The 21,628-nt window shown below is 32.2% G+C and overlaps 1 protein-coding gene across 3 annotated transcripts in view; it reads left to right on the top strand.

The window, feature by feature from the left end:
* LOC142333980 (uncharacterized) overlaps positions 1–21,628 on the top strand; it is a 78,745-nt gene that overhangs the window by 50,751 nt on the left and 6,366 nt on the right. The window contains exons 5-6 of one of the 3 annotated variants that reach the window (XM_075381640.1): positions 3,085–3,379; positions 17,026–17,137. In XM_075381640.1, coding sequence (XP_075237755.1) covers positions 17,087–17,137 — 51 coding nt within the window. In that variant the 5' untranslated portion in view covers positions 3,085–3,379; positions 17,026–17,086. Of the gene's footprint in view, positions 1–3,084; positions 3,380–13,000; positions 13,123–17,025; positions 17,138–21,628 lie in introns of those variants that run through there. The other 2 variants (XM_075381647.1, XM_075381657.1) reach the window with 2 other exon arrangements.

Here is a 21,628-nt window from a genome sequence, read left to right on the forward strand (position 1 = left end):
GCAATTAGCTCTTCAATTAACAAACCTTTTTGAATCACCTAATCCTTCTTTTGCACATCCAATAACATCTTTGTCCTAAAAAAAACACAGCAGTTCTCCCCCTTAATTCCTTTGTTACAAAACCTGTCCCTCAAAGTAAAAGCCGAGCGTTAGATATTTAACTATTTAGGTTAATAACTAAAGAATATAAAAGAATATAAGTCTACTTCACTCAATGAGTACGAAGAATTCAAGAAGTTTGTTCACATGTTAAACTCTGGGTATTTGCTTTCTTGTCAGAAAACAATTACAACTAGTTTAATTCCACAATTATATGATAAAATTTCTTGTGAGATTTGTATATCATATAATATAGAAGCATGTGCAATAACCATTAATAATTGGACATCAGTTTCAAATAATAATTATATGGCCATAACTGCCCATTTCATTGATCATGATTGTAATTTAAAAACCCAGTTACTTGTATGGAAATCTATAGTCATCATATGGCTGAAAACATTGCAATTGAATTGCAAGTAAATTCAATGAATGGGCTATTACTGAAAGAATAGGAGCAGTTCATAGTGTTAATGCAGCAAATTTAAAAGCTCTGCTATTCACAATTGTCAGCTGCACTATATTCCTTGTCTAGTGCATAGAATTAATTTAATTGTCCAAGTAGGAGTATCAGAAATAAAAACAATTATGGTAAAATCGAAGGCAATTGTTGAATTTTTTAAACAAAGTTCTCATGTTGCCTGCAAACTGCAAAACATGCAGCGACAAATGAATTTCAAAGAATTAAAATTAAAACAGGAAGTGCGTACGCGGTGGAACTCACTTCTGTTCATGTTTAATAGATGATTAGAAACAAAAGAACCACTAATTTCTACTATCACTTTGGTGAATCCAATTTTAAATATTACATTCGATGAGTGGACAGTTTTATAGCTGAAATGTGCAAATTATTGAAGAGGTAACTAGTGAAATAAGTTCTCGAAAGACTGTCACTATTTTAAAAATTTGATTACTGGTGCAAGCGATGACAAGACATGTACATAAAATTAAATCTTCTACTCAAAATTCTGAAATTGTTAACGTATGTAACAACCAACTGTAACATCAATTTAAGGATGTTGAAAATAATAATATTTTACTTGGAAGCATGCTATTATATCCGTGCCTTTAAAATACATGGCTTTAAAGTTGAAGCATCTTATCAAAATGCTTACACAAAACTTTCACAGAAAGTTCAAAGTATTCAGATCAATCAAGGTGATAGGTTTTAAACCGAATAAGAAATTATTGAACACAGCATTTCAATAGCATGGGAAGATTTTGATAAAAAAGTAACACTAATTTTAACTAATTCAAACCCAACAGTTGCAGGAATTTTACAGCTAGATAAATGTATAAGTGAATTGCTCACTTCAAGAACACAAAACCCTCTCTCTTGGTGTAAAGAAAGGTGGTTAATTTATCCAAAATTATTCAAAATAATGCAAACTAGACTTTGTATTATTCCCTGCAACCTCTGTTCCCTGTGAATGAATTTTTCCAAAAGCAGGACAGTTAATAACTGAAAGGTGAAGTAGACTTACTTCAAAGAATTTCAAATAAAAAATTTTTTACATGTAAATATGTAAAATACTGTAAAGTTTATTTGAAAAGCATTAATTCATTATTTATTTTACTTAATTTTTTATTATTATTTTTCATTATGTTTTTGTGATAACAGAAACAAAATTTTTTTAAAACAAATTGTTTGAATGTGTCTGTGTAACTGTGCGCATATTAGTAAAAACATCAAAGTAAATATAAATCATAACTATCGATGTGATTAAAAAAAAAACAAAGACAGAATGAATGGCTTAAAAATAAGGTATGGTACAAGGCATGTTACTTTAAATTATTGATTTTGTCATGTACAGTTTGATATTGATGTTAGTTTAATTATTTATGTCATGTATAATAATTATTCATTTTGTCATGTATAACATTAGTGAAATTAGTTTAAGATAAATTTTCTTGATGTAAATACTATTACCAAGTTGAAGTTAAAAAAAAAAAATTGACTCGTTTTGCTGTAAGCTATGCATCAGATGTGGATATAAAGTAAACAAACGCAAGCTAGAATTTGGTATAGTATGAGGATCACCCACCACAAACTAAGCATAAGAAAGATTACAATGAATCGAACTGATTCGTAACAGAGATAGATTTGGTTTTTATCGCCTATCCAATTCACTGTTGAGAATCGTAAACAGAATCGGTTTCTCCTGCAAACTGATTCTCAATTCTTTCGTTCAGTATAAAGAATCAATTTGAAAGAACGACTTGTTCACAATTCTTCCCATTTCTAGTATTCATTACTCTGATCACAGTAAAATATTCAAATTATACTATTTTATAAATGGGTGATGTAGCATAGAGTTCTTTCATTACAATTTAAGGGATTTTTTAAAGAAACTTTTCAAGATGAATCCTTGGTATCAAACTCACAGGATTTGAATTCTTCAATAAATAGCTGCTGTTAATAAATAAATAAATTGTTAAAAAAAATTGTAATCTATAATGCCTTTATAAAAAAATATCTTATATGGGAAGTAAAAAAAGAAATTAATTAGGATATTATTTTTGGGTAAGTGAAGTGTTGATCAATTGAATGTAGTGGATAACAAAAAGAGGGAGGAAGCTTGATAGAGATAGAAAAGATTATGATAATAGGTAAGGAAAAGCTGGAAAGTGCACATTACGAAGAATGAATGTGACTGGGATAAATGGAGACAGCTGCATATTGTTGAAAAAAAAAAATTTTGCAATTCAAACAAAAGAGGTGGTGATGATGATAAACATGACATAATACTAGAAAAAAATCAAATACAGTAATCAAAGAAAAGTTATTAATTAAATTGGTTTTTTAATTCTATACGAATACTTACACTAGGACTGACATGATTGTTCACAATTTCACAATATCCTCAAGTTTATTGACTGAATAATGAGTATCATTTTTGATTAGAAATGAATGTATTATAAATAACTGTAAAAAATATTTTTATTTATACAGTATTTTGATGTAAATGCTTAAATTTGTTCTAGTGGATTAATATCACTAATGAAAATAAGTTGGTTTCTTGGAAACAAAAAAGCTGAAGACCATGATCAGCTTATAAATGTACTGTTACAGAACTACAAAAATTTGGACTTTTTCCCTTTAAACTAGGGCGACATGAGTGATGAAAAAGGAGAAAAGTTCCACCAAGATAAATTGCAGATGGAACAACATTATTAAGGAAGATAGGATGAATCGATGATGAGTGACTACTGCTGGATGATAAAAGATAACACTTCACTGATTAAAATTAAGATTAATGTAGGTGTCTGCAAAATAAAGGTAGATATTATTCCTTAATTGTAATTATTATTATTTTTGTATTATTTAAGAAGTTTCTCAATATTTTAAATGAGTCATAACTAAAAATCTGTGGTTGATGAAGAAAAACTGATTTCAATTTAAGATTCAGCATAAAACCTAAGGACACCAGGAGTCCCCGTTCAATCATTGAAGGTGGGACACTGGAGCATCCCACCCCTCCTGAAAAGGGCTGTCCTTCCTGCTCTAATGCTAACACCCCTCACTCATCTTCCACTTCTTACAGGGTCTTCTTTCGGATGATGTTTCCTATTACCTTACTGACTATTGACCAGTTCCGCTCACCATGAAGCATTACCATCAATATAATCTGTGGTAACTTCTCCCAATTGTGTTCACATCATCATCCTGTCTTCCTCCCACTTTGGGCACTGGAAGACAGTATGTTCTGCGGTATACCGCTCTCCACAATACTGGCAGCTTTCAGACAACTGTCTCCTCCTGCCGCATAGGAAGCTATTAAAGCAACCATGCCCCTATAAAAACTGGGTTAGCTCAAACGTGAGTTCCTCGTGCTCACGTCTGAGCCAAGGCCTGATATCTGGTATCTTTGTCCAGAGACCCACCTCTGATCCACTCCATCTCTTCTGCCAGTGCTCTGTCGTCTCCTTCCTGGCCATGCTCTTTGTCATCCCTTCTCTTCTTCGCACCTGTTCTTCTGCCAGGAGGTCCATAAGAAGGAGTGAGACAATTACCAATACTGCCTCTGTAGAGACCATTTGGTAAGCCCTACCAACACCAATTGCCAGTCGGCGCTGCAGCCCCACAAGCCTCCAAACAGCCACTTTTGTGCACAAAGCCCTCCTCTACACTAGCACGGCATACAAGGCAATGGACTGAGCCACCGCCTCCAGCATCCTCCTCTTTGATGAGCTTGGCCCGCCAACCTTGCACATGAGCCTTGAGACAGCTGACACTATTTTACCTGCCTTGTTGACTACCTCCCTGACATGATCTTGAAAGGCTCTTCGACTGTCAAGCAAAACCCCCAAGTATTTAGCTCTACTGACTGGCTCGATAACGACCCCTATCACCTGTAGCCTGATGGGGAAAAGTCACCTTTTCCCGGCCATCACCAGCAGCTTCATTTTCTCTGCAGCGAGGCTAAGGCCATGGCCCGCCAACCATCTGTCGAACAATAGATGCCTGTTCACCTTTCCTGATTATCTCCTCTTCTGTTTTGGCACTAATACCATGGAGACATCATTGGCAAAACCGATAACTGAAACTCCCTCAGGATAACACAACCTGAGGACACCATCATATGCTAGGTTCCACAGGATCAGTTCAATTACCAAACCCTGCTGAACAACATGCTCCATACTGGTCGTGACCTCCTTACCCTCTGCCTGACTAAAATACCCTATCTTCCTGTCAATAAAATAGTCCTGAAGGACTCGCACCAGATATCTCTAAATCAACTCATCCATGATGCACCCAAACGGCAGTGTGTTGAATGCATTCTTGACAACCACCATCACCACCACTGGGATCCACCTTGCCTCCAAGAACCTGCTGCAGCCTCATCACTCTAGCTATGGCATCCTTAGTTGTCCACTCTCTCCTGAATCCATATTGACATTCACCAAGACCTCCCTTTAGTTCTACCTCATCTCGGAGATGCTCTGACAACAGCCTCTCGAAGAGTTTGCTTAGGCAACTCAACAGGCAAAGAGGTCAGCATCCGACTGGTCCTCCTACCTCTCCTCAGTAGAACCACCCTGGCCTTTCATTCTGGTGGCAAACAACCATCGAGGAGTGGCCGCCAGCACTTGGTCTACAGCAACTTCCACCATTGCAGCCACAACCTTGTTAGTAACCTGGTTGAGGCCGGGACTCTTTTTAGCTTTCAGCCTCCCTTCTGCCTGTCGCAGCTCGCCCATTGTGAATACAGGGATCCACTGCAGCTATCTCTCTGTATAGATGGGCTGGTCACCTCTAGGAAACAAAACATCAATTTGGTTCCTAAGAACCTCCTCAGCAAGAACGGATAATGCCCTACCAAATCTACCAGTTACGATTGGGAAAGTGTCACCCCATATGTCATCCTCCAACCTATCCAGGAGCTCTCTCCACTTCTTCTTACTGTCTAATATTTCACTCCTGTAAGCACTCCTTTTTTTGGCCAGCTCCTTTCTACATGAGAGGATGTCCTCAAGATCTGTCTTCTCCTGGCTCCGTAGCTGTCTCCTGGCCCTAATACAGAACCTTCTTGCTTCCACCACCTGAACAGTCCACCAATATACATTCTTTCTTTCCGGACGTCTATGGTCCAGTGACTCTTTTGTTGCCTTTGATACCACCTTTGTCAGGTAGCTGGGGGAGACGTTTTCCAGAGGACCAAGGCGCTCTTTCACTAACTACTTAAGCCTAGCTAGGCCTGCTTTTGAACATAATCTTCTGTTGTCAGCTGCTACACTACAATTCCCACCATCCCCAATCTCAAATTGAAGAAAGAAATGGTCGCTCAATGACTCCTCTCAGAGGTAATATTTTCCTGGTCTCAATGAACCTAGGCCTTTGATTGACTTATCAGTCGATCAAATATTTATTAAATTTACCCACAGGTTACATTAATATGGCTTTTGTAAACTTTAGCTAAGTTTTATCTAGAATATTTTATGTAAAGGTGTATCTTTTTTTAACCGTTGAACCATTTTTTTATCCTTTGAAACAGCAGTACAAATAGTTAAGCATAAAATTTGTTTAATATATTATGAATTATGGTTAGTATATCTGGTAGCAGTAGGTTTTAGGTTTTAACCTAAGTTGTACTTATATTAAAAATAATAATATACAAGAATGAATAACATAAATTGATGTTTATTTTAGAATAATTACAAATATACAAATATAAATTTCTCAAATCTTCAAATTAATTTCATTACTATTCTGAGCTTGATTGATTAAACACATAGTGATTTTACCTTGTGTCACCATTTTCCTGTCAACAAAATTTTAGATGAGTAGCTTAATAATATAAAACAAGATAATAACTATGAATTAGCGGTGAAAATAAAAAATTAGAGATAAAATAGTTATCTGATTAAATACTTAATTTATGTAACATCTGCTGATTAAACTGCTTTTAATTTTAAAACAATTTTACAAAGGATCAGATAAAATTTAAGGATTACGTATTAAATGGAAATAATTTTACATCATTTGTAATTATGCAATGTTCATAATGGTTTCTAAAACTTTCGTTGTTCTAACCAAAAAATATAGATTATTTAACTATTTCGTCTTTGTTACTAAATCTGTGATCCTTTTACAAATCTTGAGAAGCATTTGTTTGCCTGACACCGTCATAAGCAAAAGAAACTGATTTAATATACAAGTTTCTCTATAAACAAATAAAATATTAGTGCTGTTTAAAAAAAACTGAATATAAAAATTTGAATTGCGATCACAAATTTTATTTATTCAGTCTAGCCTAAGTTTCATACTTCACTAAAACAATGTATGAAAACTTTATGCACTTTCTTGTTATCTTTTATCATAAAACATATGTAAAAAGATAAATATTTACTACTTATTCAAGCTTACAATTAAATGATCTATTCAATTGTTGAAATTGATTTCATTTGTTGTTATTTACAAAAACAAAATTATTTAAAATCATCACATATAAGACTGACAAAATATGTGTAAATATGTGACGCTAAGTGTACACTTCCAAGATTTCCTCATTATTTTGCGATATTCAAAACTGGACTATCTGCATCATTCTTGTTCCGTATAATATAATTCTGACAATTCATAATTGATAGAGAGACCATACACGCTGAGCTGCGTATAAAACTTACAACTCTCATTGTAGAAATTCCGAATCTAATTTAGACTGTCTGTTGATTAGTTCAGATCGAGATACTGTTACTACATTGTAGTTTAAAATTAAAAAGCAAGAAAAAATATAATCTATTTAAGATTGAACTATAAAATACAACAGATTATTAAATTTCAATAATGGTAGAAAAATAACAGTATCGTATTAGTGATGGTCAGAAGCTACAAAAATGAAGGTTTGAAATGGTTGTAATTTATTCAAATAAGGGACCTGTTACAGAAATTTCAATTCAAATCAGTCTTCACTTATTTATCCTTATAGATGAAGGCAATCAATGCTAACTAAAAATTAGTGAATTCAAAATAAGTGTGCATTTGTCAAATCAGAAATCATTAAAGGAAAGAAAAAATCTCAGTTGTACAGAGACGATAGAAATAACTTTGAGTCAATTCTAATGTCAACAACAAGTGTTGATGATATTACAATGAACTTTGAATCGTATCTATCGTCTATCATTTTTTTTTTTTTTTTAATTTAAATTGATTTTGCTACTTTGTTTTTCAAAATCTCAGTCCAATTTGATGTAACTGAAGATTGAATCCTCTGATCCTGAAGAAGGATTGGATTGTAGGCTGAGTCCTCTCGTTCTGATGACGAGTGAGTCTTGGGCTGGGGAGGCTGAGTCTTCATGGGGTCGTCCTGTCCTGCGGACTGAGTCCTTTCTTCCTGGTTCTGTGTTGTAGGAGGCTGAGTCCTATTGTCCTGGCTCGAGGGTCGTTTTGGATTGCGGGCTGAATCCTCATCCTGGCTCCTTGTAGGTTGAGTCCTCTTGTCCTGGGCTGCAGGCTAAGTAATTGCAAAATATTCAAATATCTGAAAAGATAACTTTAAAAAGAATTAATGATTTTAACCAGCTAATATATAGCTAAATATTCTATTATTATTGTAATACAGAAAAAACAAACATAAATTTATTGAAATACCCTGTGTGTTACTGTTATATTTAATTTGTTCAATATTAAGTAATCTTTTTATCTTGATTATTTTTAAATCTATTAATTGATTAACAAAATTAATGAGTAAATTACCGATATTTAATAAGATAAATTTTACTGATAATTAAAATTACTGATATTTAATAAATAAAATTGTTTGATTTATACTACTCCATACACATATAACAAAAAAAAAAAATTAATGTTTAATAGAAAATTTTACTTTAATACATTAACACCAAAAAAAATCAGATGTGGACAACACATGACTTCCTTGTACGCCTGTTAGATTAAATATACACATTTTTTTAAAATGAAAAGTACAAAAAATTGTATTTCATTAATAACTTCTGATATTTTTTTGGGCCCCATCATGGGCCTACAAGCGCCCATGATGATGATGAGGTAGAGTGTGTTACGAAGAGATTGATGAAGCAATTAAACACGTAAAAGGAGATGAAAATTTAATAATAGTTGGAGATTGGAATGCAGGCATTGGAAAAGGCAAGGAAAGAAATATAGTGGGTGAATACGGGCTGGGCAAAAGGAATGAAAGAGGGGACCGACTTATAGAATTTTGCACGAAGTATAATTTAGTAATTGCCAACACCCAATTTAAAAAAAAAATAGAAGAATATACACTTGGAAAAAGCCAGGCGATACTGGAAGGTATCAGATAGATTATATCATGGTTAAGCAAAGATTTAGAAATCAACTCGTTGACTGCAAAACTTACCCTGGAGCAGACATTGATAGCGATCATAATTTGGTGATAATGAAATGTAGATTGGGGTTTAAAAACCTGAAGAAAATGTGTCAGATGAATCGGTGGAATTTAGAGAAGCTTGACGAAGAAGAGGTAAAGAAGATTTTTGAGGACATCGCAAGAGGTCTGAGTAAAAAAGATAAGGTAGAAAATGTAGAAGAAGAATGGGAGAATGTTAAAAAGTAAATTCTTAAATCAGCAGAAGCAAACTTAGGCGGAATAAAGAGAACCGGTAGAAAACCTTGGGTTTCAGACGATATATTGCAGCTGATGGATGAACGTAGAAAATATAAGAATGCTAGTGATGAAGAAAGTAAAAGGAACTATCGGCAATTAAGAAATGCTATAAACAGGAAGTGCAAACTGGTGAAAGAAGAGTGGATTAAAGAAAAGTGTTCAGAAGTGGAAAGAGAAATGAACATTGGTAAAATAGACGGAGCATACAGGAAAGTTAAGGAAAATTTTGGGGTACATAAATTAAAATCTAATAATGTGTTAAACAAAGATGGTACATCAATATATAATACGAAAGGTAAAGTCGATAGATGGGTGGAATATATTGAAGAGTTATACGGAGGAAATGAATTAGAAAATGGTGTTATAGAGGAAGAAGAGGAAGTTGAGGAGGATGAAATGGGAGAAACAATACTGAGATCTGAATTTAAGAGAGCATTAAAAGTTTTAAATGGCAGAAAGGCTCCTGGAATAGACGGAATACCTGTAGAATTACTGCGCAGTGCAGGTGAGGAAGCGATTGATAGATTATACAAACTGGTGTGTAATATTTATGAAAATGGGGAATTTCCATCAACTTCAAAAAAAGTGTTATAGTTATGATACAAAAGAAAGCAGGGGCAGATAAATGTGAAGAATACAGAACAATTAGTTTAACTAGTCATGCATCAAAAATCATAACTAGAATTTTATACAGAAGAATTGAGAGGAGAGTGGAAGAAGTGTTAGGAGAAGACCAATTTGGTTTCAGGAAAAGTATAGGGACAAGGGAAGCAATTTTAGGCCTCAGATTAATAGTAGAAGGAAGATTAAAGAAAAACAAACCCACATACTTGGCGTTTATAGACCTAGAAAAGGCTTTCGATAACATAGACTGGAATAAAATGTTCAGCATTTAAAAAAAATTAGGGTTCAAATACAGAGATAGAAGAACAATTGCTAACATGTACAGGAACCAAACAGCAACAATAACAATTGAAGAACATAAGAAAGAAGCCCTAATAAGAAAGGGAGTCCGACAAGGATGTTCCCTATCTCCGTTACTTTTTAATCTTTACATGGAACTAGTAGTTAATGATGTTAAAGAACAATTTAGATTCGGAGTAACAGTACAAGGTGAAAAGATAAAGATGCTACGATTTGCTGATGATATAGTAATTCTAGCCGAGAGTAAAAAGGATTTAGAAGAAACAATGAATGGCATAGATGAAGTCCTACGCAAGAACTATCGCATGAAAATAAACAAGAACAAAACAAAAGTAATGAAATGTAGCAGAAATAACAAAGATGAACCGCTAATGTGAAAATAGGAGGAGAAAAGATTATGGAGGTAGAAGAATTTTGTTATTTGGGAAGTAAAATTACTAAAGATGGACGAAGCAGGAGCGATATAAAATGCCGAATAGCACAAGCTAAACGAGCCTTCAGTAAGAAATATAATTTGTTTACATCAAAAATTAATTTAAATGTCAGGAAAAGATTTTTGAAAGTGTATGTTTGGAGTGTCGCTTTATATGGAAGTGAAACTTGGACAATCGGAGTATCTGAGAAGAAAAGATTAGAAGCTTTTGAAATGTGGTGCTATAGGAGAATGTTAAAAATCAGATGGGTGGATAAAGTGACAAATGAAGAGGTATTGCGGCAAATAGATGAAGAAAGAAGCATTTGGAAAAATATAGTTAAAAGAAGAGACAGACTTATAGGGCACATACTAAGGCATCCTGGAATAGTCGCTTTAATATTGGAAGGACATGTAGAAGGGAAAAATTGTGTAGGCAGGCCATGTTTGGAGTATGTAAAACAAATTGTTGGGGATGTAGGATGTAGAGGGTATACTGAAATGAAACGACTAGCACTAGATAGGGAATCTTGGAGCTGCATCAAACCAGTCAAATGACTGAAGACAAAAAAAAAAGATATTTTTTTAATTTTTATTGTTATTTTTGAATTATTATTTATTGTTAAAGTTTTGTTTTACAATCACAGATTAATAATTATTAATAAATCAATATACCCGTATTTAAATTTGAAAAAAGAGTTACAAAAAATAAAGGAGATGAAGTCTGATTCGAACCCATGTGCCTTCCCCTTGCAAGATGCAAAGATTTCATTAATAAAAATTTTATTTGGCTATTACTCTGAAACTAAAGAAAATATGTACCACTTAAGACATATTAAAAAGCTTTCAATGAGGGCTTATTATTGCAATTAAGAAAAAGTCCAAAAATTTTTTGATTTTATGCTATTCTGGACACTTTGGTACAGTCGATTGCAATCCAAAGGAGAGGTGCACAACTCTATATCCAAAATTTCAACATCCTACGGCTAATCGTTTTTTGTTATGCGAGATACGTACGTACAGACGTCACGCCGGAACTAGTGAAAATGTATATTTCCGTTAAAATCTGAAAACCGAGATTTTGCGCGATCACAATACTTCATTTACTTCTTACAAGGAAGTAAAAAATTAATGTCTAATAGAAAATTATACTTTAATACATTATATCTATGTATATATCGCAAGTACTAGACAAACAAAAGGAAATGCAAAAAAAATTGCATAATAAAATGACTAAATCTTACATAATCACTTTTTGCATGCTTTATCCAGATTCAAAAATATTGTTTTCATAGCAATTAAAAAATTCACTTTTGTTGAATCAAATCTTGATTAATCTGTCTATTTTTTATTTAAAACCTTATGCAGCTGAAATAAAATTATTTTTCATTTTTATAAACATTTCAAGAACAACGATATAATGAAATTATTTTATATAGATTTAAATTTTAAAACGTAATCAAAGTTGAATAGTTCCAGAAAATAACATTTCTGTAATAAATAAATGAATTTAATAGAGCATTAAAGGATTTGAATAAGAAAAAGGCTCCTGGGATAGACGGGATACCTGCATGATTACTGTGCAGTGCAGGTGAGGAGTGATAGATAGATTTTACATACTAACCCACCGGGTTGGTCTAGTGGCGAACGTGTCTTCCCACACCAGCTAATTTGGAAGTCGTGACTTCCAGCGTTCACGTCCTAATAGTCAGTTATTTTTACACGGATTTGAATACTAGATCGTGGATACCGGTGTTCTTAGGTGGTTGGATTTTAATTAACCACACATCTCATGAATGGTCGAACTGTACAAGACTACGCTTCGTTTATATTCACTCATACATATCATCCTCTGAAATATTATCAGGAAGGTAATTACCGGAGGCTAAACAGGAAAAAGAAAGATTATATAAACTAGTGTGTAATATTTACGACAAAGGGTACGTTGAAAAAGATAATTATTGTACAGATAAAAATGAACTACAAACAATCAATAAATTACGATAATACTCAATACCTTGACAAGTTGAACCCACCAAAAACATGCGTCGCGCGCACAGGTTAACATGTTCGCACAAAATATTCGATAAATTACAAAAAAAAAAAAAAAAAAAAACATTAACTCAATCGATCCTCCTTAACTGCAGACTTAATTTTCAAAACAATGAACCAGCAAGATGAAAATTGAGAAACAATTTCTAAATTTACTATAATGTAATTTACATATACTGAATGCTTAAAATATAATCGTATGATGGATCTACCTCTGTTTAACAAACACACCGTTTTTGTACAATAATTTTAACAGCACGTCATGTGTTAAACAAAATAATAAACTACTAAGTTTTACCACTCTATACTCGCGATCGAAAATGTAAGTTTACGATTACTTCGGTTCCTGACAACATTACTGTCGATTTCATTTCCCGATATATATCGATACATTCGTTTAGTATCTCGTTGGCAACGAATAAACAGTTGTCAGATACAGTCACGTGTTTAGTTTCTTTTTTTCATTGGTTAATTTATACGTGTGTTTTCTTATTTTTAATATATTTGCAAAAGCGAATTCTGTTGTTGGTGAGTGTTTGTATGTATTCTTTTTTTGTGGGTGAATGTGGGTTGTTTTTGCCAATGTATCATTTAGTGTAATATTACTGTAGTTTAATTGTATATTCCCAGGTCGTGTTTAATAGTGTGTGCTTTATTGGTCTGTAAAATGTCAATTGACCAGTGTAGAATTTACAGAAACACTAAATTTATGTTGCAGTTCAAGAGCTTACATTTACTTGTTTAAAAATATTTAAGTTCATAGTTAATAGACATGGAAAATAAAGAATCTATGTTTCTGAAAACGTTTTGGGAAAAATGTAATGCATTACTAATTATACATTTTTAGAAATGAGCTTACATAAGATTTTTTGAGCTGTTTTATACATCCTTTGTTGGTGTTGTGGATGGTATCCATTTTAAATTTGTTAAATTGAAGAAATGGATGGTTTTCAAATTTAAAATCCCTCTTAATATATGTTTCAGTAATACATTTAATCTATGTTTGTTATTACTTTTTTCCTGTCAGATACATTTATCCAATCCTACTTATAATTATCTATCCTGCGACAATTCCATAATACAATGACCATCTCCATTTTCACCTAATTCCATGTAAACTATTGAGTCGGAATTGTTTTAATTAAGCCTTTATTCTCCATACTTTATCCATTCTTACCTTCTCTCCTATAAACTTCTACTATTTCATTTTTATTCCTGTCTTTACATTTAATTTTTTTCAGCTTTTTTTTCCACACTTTGAACATCCCCAGCCTTTCTTTTACCCTTTTCCTTGATATCCATGTTTCATATCCATACAGAAGAATATTACAAACTTTATACTTCATGAGATACTTCTTCAGATTCTGATTTCATCATTCAACAATTAACATAAACTATGTTAATTGTTTCCTTAACTAATTACTAATTTTACTTATTTTCTGTAATTTTATCGAAACATGCTTTTAAGTACCTATTCTGTATTTGTCATAATGTGATTGAGAATATTTACATGTTTAATTTGTGATTTTTGTGAAATTATTATATTTGTAGATTTAATATTTTAGGGTGCTTTGAGCTTCGGACGTTACTATGCGAAAAATATATATTTTATTGTTTATTTGTGTTATTTTTATGAGATGATTTGAAAATGTTTATTCTGTGTTGAGTACTGATGTGTGTTCTTTATGTGTCAGGATGATTCTGGGAGTTTGCATTTCTGTGCAAGAAGTTGACAGTTTGAGTTAGGCCAGAATTGTTAGATTTTAACTCAATCAGTCCCTTAGTACTATGTCATAGTCATCTTTGTGTCTAGTGCTATTTATTAACAGTACATCTCTCAGTCTTGGTATACAGTGATGTAACAACACATAAAAGTGTCTCGTATGAAGAGAAGAAACTTGTGCTTCAAAGTATCATTTAGCCATTTTTTTATGCCTAAATTGCAACATTTTCAGTTTAGAATGAGTTAAACACTGAAAAATATACCTACAAAGTAAGGAGCTCCAGAAACATGGGGATTTTTTTTTAATATATAGGTTTCTGTAGTTATAAATTATTTGGGAAAATTTTGATGGATGGACAAGGGTGTTGTCGTGAAGTTTCCACAACAAAAGTTGATTTTTAAAATGTTATTTGGGTATTTATATATCAAAATGGCGCCACTATAGTTGGAAGATTTTATATATATATTAGGTCTGTAAATTTATGATGGCCGTTGGAATCTGTTAGGAATAAAGTAGACACAAAACTAGAAATTGAATTATTTATTTCAATTAACAACCTAACCTGCAAAATGTAACTGTTTTCTCTTCACAATCTTAGAGATCCCAAATTCTAAGTGCACACATTTTGCTTATTAAGTTCACCATTAACTTTAATTGATATTTTTATTTTATCATCTTACTGATGATAAGTAGAACCTTATTTAAGGTTTTAAAACCAATGATAGTGGTTTTAAAACTTCCCAATGATAGTGGTACCATTATAGAACACAAGTACTGTTGTGTGTTTTTTTCTTATTGTACATCAATTTCCTCAAAATTAAGTCCGGTGAAGTTTTATCAAGTTTTTTAAATTTATTGGCAGTTAATCTGTAGATATTAAGAAGTGTGTTTTTGTTTTTATAAAAAAAAAACAGATATTAATGGAGATAATAATAGGAGCCAATTTTTTTTTTTATGAGACCACCGTTAGGTATTACTTCAGAAGATGAGATGAATAACAATTTTTGTTGCATGTGAAAATGCCATGCCTGACGGGATTCAAAGTCGGGACCTATGGATAAAAGGTGGAGATGCTACCACTCCAATTAGTTAAGTTCCAAGTCAAACTACACTTGAGACCTCAAATTCTTCTTCTGAAGAATTATTATATACTGCATTTCTATAGAAATGGAGTATGGTAATAAATTACATTTATAATTAAAATTTAGAAATGATTTTGCAGTAAGCATAACTGAAAAACTGAATTTTTTTGGAACCAAGTTTGTGTAAAATCATTTCTGTATTATAGATTAAAATTCCTGAAATACAATTATTTCCTCACGAGATATTCTAAATAATTGGTTTATTTATATTAAATATAAATTTTCTACAGTTCTTTTTTATAATCTCTGAATCTCAGTTAGTGTTGTTTTGCTGACTGTATGCTAAATTGTTCATAATTAACTTGGTTTGTATGTCTGGTTTTAGCAAAGCTTGAACATAAGCAGTATTCATTATTTACCCAATTTGTCATTATGCACATTAATATAAAGATCATGAAATAATGAAGACAATCAACAGAGTTATCTATAAAGACTATGGGAGGTGATTATTATTAATAACAAGGTTGTAAAAAATGCATATCAGATAGGTTACCCTAGCACTCTACTAGTCGTGCATCTACATCTCAGCTGTTCTCCAAGAAAAATAATAGAGAAGTTACTCTGAACAGTGCTGGTAATTCTTGGTTGTGTGCGGATGTACATTACCACACAATTAGGTTATCATACAATTGGCAGTATTTGGGTTGACACTGATTGAATTTATAGTTATGCAGTTTTTGAGATTCATGTCTAAATTCTGTTATTTTTTTATAAAACAAACTTTTTTATTTATTACTGGTTATTTGTTTTCAATAAGTTATGAATGTATTATGAATGATTCTTTTAACATCCTAATTTACTGTTGTTACTGTTAGATTCCTTTTATAATACCCTTTGGTGTTATTTTGTCTTTATATATAAGCTTGTATGAAATTTCTTTTATAACTTATATCTGGTGTGCTTGAAATTTATAGATTCATAACTGAACAAAAATGATGTGACAGCTAACATTTAGTGTAATCTGTATCTATGTTTAAAGTTAGTAGTAAGTTATTCGGATGTACCTGCCCATTAAAAATCAAAAGTAAAGTTACCACCAGTAGCATGTTACACCATTATTTAGTTGAAAGGCAGGCTAAAAGAGTTCTGTTAGTATAATGAGCAGTTCTGCATAATCTGCAATCTTAATCATTATGTACTAATGTTTCATCTGACTGTGTAAAATTGCATACTTTTCTCAAACTAATTTCAGGAAGTGGTAGTCTGAGATTGTGATTGATCTTTACGATCAGTTTTAATTTTTCAGTACTGTGGTAGTGTCATTTTACCTACAAGTTTGTAATACCATTCAAATTGCGAGAAATGCTTTTATAAAGAATGAGCTAATTGTTCATTCATTTAATAATTTTCTGATTTGTACAATAAAATCTAAAATATTCAGACATATAGAAAATTATCATTTTTAAGTCTTAACTTCTTGTTTTAACCATTGCAGATGATGAAAGTACTTAATAATAATATTTCCCTAATGAAAGAATCAAATAGATAAAATGGTTGTAATTATTTTTTATTTTTGGTGATATATCTAGCAAAAAATTGTTAACTGTTATATCTTTTTTTCTTAGGCAAGTTGTGAGTTAACAAAGATGAATCCACCTGGAAAACTAAACCTCTCCTGTGATTAAGATGGCTGAAAATTCCAGTAAAGCTTCTACTTCAGCTGGACGTCATTGTACAGTATGTGTTGCAAATATCTTGGTCAAAAGCTTAATATTGATATAGCATAGAAAGTTTTTAATTCCAGGTACTTTATAGATTGCGTTATCAATGGAGAATGTGTGAAACATGAAAAATTTATTTAATTATTAATGCCAGTGTTACCTGTAACAATATAATACCTGTATTCTGATTAGAAGAAATTTACATTTATCTTACTGTGGCACTTGTTTAATTCATGAATGTGTCTGCTAAGTGTTGTTAGACTTTGCAAACAAATATCTAAAAATAATGCAGAATAAGAAATAGTTAAAAAATGAAGAACCCAACAAAATTCAATAACAACTAAAGATCCTTCACTAAAATCATCAAAAATGTTCTGCATTGTTGTATATATAAAGACCTATTATAAACTAGCATGAGATTTGAAAAAAATTATTTTAGGTGATTATATGTGGCTGAAATTGAAAAACTTTTCAAATTCTTAAAATCAACCAGACTTTTAATTTATATTATATTTTTTTTTTAGTGAGCCTTTTACACACCTCTTTATTTATTTGAAATTCATGTATGTAATTAATTGTTAATTTGTTTTTAGTCCTGTACGGTTTTATAACTACATTCTGTAAAATTTATTTTTCTGAGGGATGGATCTTCATGTTTGTTTCGCTTTAAAAATTCTCTTGTTACTGTGTGTATAACTCTTTTGTATTTCTGTGTAAGTTGTACATGGATTACATCATATGAAAGTCGCCAGTTGCATTTGCTCCATTACTGCTTACATGTTTTAAAAATGATTTATTTTTATGTATTACATTTTGAAAAAATTGTTTTGTTTATTGTTTATTGCTTTTCCTCAAATTTTACCAAAGGATTTCTTAGTTTAAAAGTGTATGGCATTCTACTATTTGTGTTTCTCAGGTGATAATAAACTTTCTAAATGTTCATCTTAAAATTTAAATTAAAAATCCAAAGTTTGTTGGCTAGGTGAACTACTAAAACTTATTTTTTTTTAAAGTTTAATTGTAACAGGAAACTGTCTTCGTGATTCCTATTCTAGTGTTTGTCCTTATTGATTCCGTTCCATGATAATGTGTTTAATGGCCATATTAATAAATAAAAAAAGTAAATAATAAAAGAAACTGTCTTCGTGATTCCTATTCTAGTGTTTGTCCTTATTGATTCCGTTCCATGATAATGTGTTTAATGGCTATATTAATAAATAAAAAAAGTCTGATTATACTTATCTTAGCAAGAGATTCAGTGTATTAGATTGTCCAAGCCCTCCCTTGCTCTATGATTACAGTCTTCTCTCACGCATTCTCATTTAAAAAAAAAACTGGGATATTTTGACCTTTGTATCAGTAAGAAAATAGTGCTATTCAAGTGCTTATTACCTTCTGAACATCTAAAAATTAGGTATTTCAATATTTAGACATTATTTCAATGAAATTTTAGTTTCAGTGATAATTAAACCATAGTGTCCAAGGAGTTCAGGCCCCCTTATGCTCTCCATCATTAATTAAAAATAAGAGAATGATCTCATCCTTACAGTACATTATTCTTTCAAGAAAGGATATATAAAATAACAGTGTCGGAGAGTCTTAAGACTCAGTTTTGTCCTCTTGCCCCCTACTGCCTTCAGTTGAAATATTCGGATATTTGAACGATTCTTATTCAGAATGCATTTAATCTTCAAGGGCAAATAGAAAACACAAACTTTGTGTTGTTCAAGAAATTTAGGGCTTGTTCTCCGCTCGTGGTCATTTCTTGTCTTCTTTAATTGAAAAAATCCAAAAAAATCTGAATGTTATTGAAAATAACACAATTGAAAATAATGTTACAAAATAGAATTGAAAATGTATTGATATTAATCCATTCTTTTTGTAAGCATTGATTCTAGGAGCAAGTAAAAAAATTTATGGTATTGAAAATCTTCTCCCATTCTGTGTTCAAGATATTCTATTCCCATAAAAATTTACATCTTAAAAAGTAAAATTCTTGTATTTTTAATACACATTCTATCTTCATGGACATATGAAACATTACATAATATCAATATGGTTTGGTGGCACCCTTTTTCATCAAAGACCCCTAGAATCTTCTTGGTTATACAGATTGGAAAATTGCAATATTGTAATGTTCTACTGTATTTATACAAAACTTAAGTTTTTTGGAGGCATGTAAATAAGTTGGTTTTAAAGGAGTATGGTCCCTCCTGCTACCCAGACCTCTTCTGCACAATTTTTTATAAATTCAGTGTTTGTGAGGATGAATAATAATTATCTGAATTTTTTTATTCATTTAAATAAGTATTGAATCACAACAGATGAAATCATTAATGAATAAAATATGACAGTTGATGAGTTTACTAGCCTTTACATGATTCCTGTCAAAAGATAATTTTATTTGTTAGAGTTATTCTAAGTAACTTATAATTATTTAAAAATATGGAAAACATGAAACAAATTCAATGATTAACTATTTGTTTTTAAAAGGCTTGACTTGATATAATCACAAAACTAAGTAATATTCTTGGCAACTTTGGTCGTTGAAATCGACCACTAATTTCTGGTTTAGTGTTTTCAAGCACAAAGAACAAATCACCATCTGTATGCATGTATATAAGATAAGAAATAAAGAGATATCAATGAAAAAAATCCTTCATATCTTCTGGAAGATTATTTAATAAAAGCATGTGAAGATTGATGTGAACATCTTAGTTGAAATTTGCACAACTTAAGTGAACACTTCTTTATGAAAAAGCTGTTAACAATCTAGGTGGTGTTAACTTATTAAAAAAAACAAAAATTTCTGTGTTTATTTGTAACTTTTAATATAACATAGATGCATTACTTTGTACCAAAAATGAGTGAACAGCTGAAAAAATGGGTAAAAGCTAGTGGAAGAGCTTCGGAAGCAAATGTTGCATCATCTGGAAGGGTTATGCCAGTATTTTTTTTTTTGAATAGAAAAGGTGTAATATTAATTATCTTGAAAAATATATTATATATATACATACATAGGGAAATGTTACATAACTTTATTGAATCAATTTTTTTTTTTGTTGTTAAGATTAAGCAGACAGAAACAACCATATTAATTAAAAAGAAAATGCTTTTTCTTCTTGAACTGCTCATACAGCTGTAATTGCTCAAGCAAAATCACATAAATTCCAAATGCATTGTAACTTGTACATTTAACATCGTGAGACTTTATTTTGTTTCCAAAAATTAAAAAATGGCTTGCAAGAAAAAGATTACGTCAAGCAGTAAATATTACCTTGATAGTAGCTTTGCAGGTCTCAGCAAATCATTTTTCCCAATGGTATAAATCTCAACTATCACAGTAATCAAGTGAATTAAGTTAAAGAAAACTAAATTTGTTTTGCAAAAATTTATGCTTTTAATAATACTTATTCAGAAAATTAACAAATGCCCCTCCCCTCACATTCCGTTCAGTACCATTTATAAGCCAGTTCACTTTTCCCATCTTGTAAAAACGAAATGTTAAAAAAATATTATTTAAAAAATACAGCGATGCAAGCAGAATACTTGAGGATTGGTTTATTTGACACTCAATCTGTCTTATCGAGTTTTAAGGTAATCATTCAGGTGTCTTAATTGTTTATACAGGATAATCGGATGTGAATTTTTCATTAGTTAAATTGTGATAATAACAGTAACAGAAATTTTTAGATTATTTATCAATACAAAGGGTGTTTATTTTTCACTCTTATTTAAACTTCTTCTAGTGTAATGTGCTCATTGTGCCAAATGCGTTATTGCCAAATTGCTCCGATGGCACATGTCATCTCAGAACTTTGTGTAGCCCTGAAAAGCGGTTTTTGAAGTGATGACCGTGAAAAGGGTCGTTTGTATGTTTAGGCAGATAGCTCTGAGAAGGGCTGTTGAGCCTGGTGGCTAGTCTCTGGACATATAGGCTCGGCTATACTCAGGGAGTTATGGCTCCTCTGTTGAAATCAGACCAAGCATTCCTCAGTGGCAGTTGGGTACCCACTACAGTGTGGAAGTGGTGCCCCCCCCCCCCCCGGGCTCTGCAATGGCGGGTCGGTGTCAGTCGTCTTCTGTTGATGTGGCCAGGGCAGTTGTTCCTGAGTGATCCCATATTGGGCCGGCTCCTGCAGGTAGGCTTGATTGACCTGCTGACCAGGACAGGAAGGTGGCATCCTAGTCCAGTGGCTCCCTCAGCTGTTCCTGCGAGTATATTGGCATGAAATAATTGGCAGGTTCCATGTTGGGCCAGTCCGGTGACATTATTCTTAAATTCTTCTTCTTGTTGATCTACTCTGGGTGGTGGTTCGAGAGAGAATACTCTTGCACACAATGGTATTGAATGCAAGGGTAGTGGGAGATCCCCCCTATTTATCACAGAACCTGTACAACTGTCCCTTGTTGATGAGTCTTCCATGTTATAGGGCGGCAGGCATTTTTTTTTATCTGATGTCTGTTATATTGTCACCAATATTGGCTCGACCAAGATACTGAGAGA

Source organism: Lycorma delicatula, chromosome 1, assembly GCF_047948215.1.
Source record: "Lycorma delicatula isolate Av1 chromosome 1, ASM4794821v1, whole genome shotgun sequence".
Classification (NCBI taxonomy): Eukaryota; Metazoa; Arthropoda; class Insecta; order Hemiptera; family Fulgoridae; genus Lycorma; species Lycorma delicatula.